The 3,195-nt window shown below is 46.4% G+C and overlaps 1 protein-coding gene across 1 annotated transcript in view; it reads left to right on the plus strand.

Annotated features, from left to right (window-relative positions):
* The window catches only part of LOC112548898 (butyrophilin subfamily 1 member A1-like), an 11,119-nt gene extending 9,656 nt beyond the window's left edge, over positions 1–1,463 (plus strand). The window contains exons 5-6 of the mRNA XM_025195674.1: positions 612–688; positions 1,075–1,463. Coding sequence (XP_025051459.1) covers positions 612–688; positions 1,075–1,163 — 166 coding nt within the window. The 3' untranslated portion in view covers positions 1,164–1,463. The remainder of the gene's footprint in view (positions 1–611; positions 689–1,074) is intronic.
* Positions 1,464–3,195: the final 1,732 nt, after the last annotated feature.

Here is a 3,195-nt window from a genome sequence, read left to right on the forward strand (position 1 = left end):
CGTGATTGCAAGCGGCGTGAGTAAAGTTTTTTGCAACCGATAAGTTGTGTCTGCCTCTCCATTCACCAGCCCGCCCTAACGTACGACCAATTTCTAACGCAACTCGAGTCGGCTCTGGCTGTCCGAGACACTCTTAAGTAAGGAAATGACTCTTCCGTATCATCCATGCTGCAGTCACAGACAAAAGGAGCTACACAGGCTGATAACAGAAATTGGAGGAGCTGGGTTTGTTGTTGTGGTCAGAGCAGATTTGGGAAAGTCTCTGCTCCTCCATTCAACCACCATGACCATGATTTTTCTCTTATGTCATTTTCTTAAAGCATCAAGATTTCCTCCCTGGTTTTACTACAGTTGACTTCTTCATTTGGTAAATCCTTAACCCTTTTCCTAATGCATGCAGACACACCACAGCACACCCATACTCTATTCCTCTTCACCACATGCACACACACACTCCTCCCCTGCCATTTGGGTATATATTTTTCTCATTCCTCTTTACCACAAAGGGAGACTCTTCCTTTCTGTTAGCCACTCAGGACTTGAGAAAAAGGAGCCATTCATAAGCAGTACAAAAGCTAAAAGCAAACATATCTTGCATCCTGGTGCTCTATGCTGTCTCTGCCATGGCCTGCACAACTGGGAATGTCTCTGTGGGAGACCGAGTCCTGGACTGGCGAAGTGGAGCAGGGTGAGTTTTTGAAATGAGGACTAGAAACTGTAAGGGACAGTGAGCGGTTTCCATGATTGCCCCATAATATCCTGCTGGGACTCCCTGTGCCACCGGGGCCTCTAACCCCCACCTCCTGTGACAGACAGGGGCAGGAGGGAAACAATACTGAGTCCCAGCCTGGACCCAGCCAAGTGTTTCTGTCTATCACTAACCCATCTCTGCAACCTGTCCTGCGCTATGCTAAGGCCCCAAAACTCCTTCCAGTCAGGGCTGTGTAAATCTGGAGGGCAGGAAACTCTCTAATTCACCCTCAAATTGGGGCTGGTTCTGTCACTGACATGATCAAACTCTCCCTGAGGACACAGCTCTGTCCCAATGCCCTGATTCTCTCTTCTCCTGTGCAGAGAAAGTGATTCTGGATCCAGACATGGCTCATCCCTATATCATCTTGTCTGAGGACGGGAAAAGTGTAGGAAGAGGATCCAGATGGTAGAACTGGCCTGTCAACCCTAAGAGATGTACTACACTTCCCTGTGTGCTGGGCTCTGACTAGACTAAAATAGACTAGAAAATGTTGGGATTTGTAAATGCCACTAGAACTGGAAATGACCTGCATTGCACTGTTGCTTTATGTAAAGTCTTAGCTAATTTGAAATGGGGCCATTGCAAGGACTTACACATTTGATTTGGAGAAGCTTTTGTTATTTTCCCTTTTTTCCTTGTTATTGTTTAATTTTTACCAAGTGATTGGGTGTTCTCACAATTACAGAATTTAAAACTATATCTGCTGAATGAAAAATGTGTTTCTTCTTGGTGTGTGTTTTCCCCAACTCTATTTTGATATTCGGTCCCTTGATGAGAATTTTTTAGCAGAAGTAAGTAAGCTTGAAGAATTTAGCTCCTCACTGACCAAATTCCTGTTCCTTAGTGGAGGGTCTTGTTCTCAGGATCAATATGAGCACATTCAGGATCAGGATTAGGTCAGGTAGAAGGTCTGTCAAAAAGAAAATCAGCAGGGCAAAATGATAGGATCTTGCACTTGCTGGTCATTTAAAAACCTAGTACTTATATGTGAAAAAAACAGGAAAATGTGCAGCTAGTATCCTGCCTGCATTCCTTACAGCGGCTCCTAAAGCCACTGTCATGTGTGTTCGAAGGAAAGCCCATGAGGAAGCTGCTTCCTGGTGATAGCAGTGATGCTTCACCTGAAAAAGTTTCTCCAGTGCAGAGTGACTTTGGGGAGCTTGAGTCCTCTTCAGGTGAAGGAAAAAGACAAGAGTATGTTCTAGGAGGGAAAATGGCACATGCTTTTCGGAAAGCTGCAGGCGACAGAGAAAACCAGCGTGCAAGACTTTACAACCAAGAGCAAAAGCAACGAAGGAGAACCCCTAGGAAGCCACTTAGACATACCTGGTGAGATCCTTGTCTTTTATCCATTCTTTTTCTTTTCCTAACACTACTCTTATAAACTATGGAAAATCCTATCAATAGGGGATATTAAGAATGACTCCAAAAGTAATTCCTACCAATTCTAATATTAAGCTACTGACTACATGAATTCAGCTACTGACTACATAAACTAACTCATATTAAGCTATCAACTAAGCTACTAAAAATATAAATACTAATCACTAATAGTACAAATACCTAGACAGCAATAAATATAATGGAACGCCTGGGAACCCTAGTAAACCGAAACACTCTCCTTATCTAGCTCTCTTGGTGGATAGCAGCAGAGGTATGAGAGAAAATACTTGACAATGCCTTTTTCTCCCTGACATCACCAGTCTCCACAGGGCAAGGAGGAACTTCTGTCCCAATCTTTTCTCAAGGGTGTGTTGGGACCTCATGAGGCTGCAGCAGGTCCTCCTTCCCCCCACCCCTCCCTGCCCGATATCCGATATACCCTTTTGCACCCCTGTGTCCTCCTTTCTATGTGGTACCAACCAAGGTCAACAAGGACATCCTGAGTTCAACTAATTTTTGAATTATTTGTTCAAACTGGAGGTCAAACTAGATGGGAGGTAGCTTTGGCTTGGGGAAGAGCAAAGGCCTGGCCCAGGACTGCGGGTCCGTCCAACTCTTGTGCCTGCAAGGAAATGGAAGAACAGGGGAAATGTTAGGAAAACACTGAAGCTCCCAGGGCTCAGGGCACAACATCTCCTTTGTGGTCTCTGTGGTGGCCATGCTGGCTGGTCACGGAGGCAGTTCGGGCTGAGCAGGACGCTGCCTGACTTCAGCTGTCCTCTCCTGCCAGTGCTGGGGATGCTCTCCTGTCCCACAGCTGTTCTGGCACTTTCCAGCTGTGTGGGATGGCTCTGGTCTCCCCACACAATAGCATGGAGCCCCTTCCCTGCCCTTCTGGGCTTTGTCACCCTCACCCTGATGGGCCCGAACAGCTCATCCTCTCTGGCTCCAAGCAGAGCCTCAGTGCCAGACAAGACCCAACCTGGGGAAGGTGCTTGGGGTGGAGGGTATTGGGGACTCCAGGGGATCTGTAATAGGGATGATTTGGAGAAAGGAGG

The sequence above is a fragment of the Alligator sinensis genome, unplaced genomic scaffold (assembly GCF_000455745.1).
Source record: "Alligator sinensis unplaced genomic scaffold, ASM45574v1 scaffold1221_1, whole genome shotgun sequence".
Lineage (NCBI taxonomy): Eukaryota > Metazoa > Chordata > Crocodylia > Alligatoridae > Alligator > Alligator sinensis.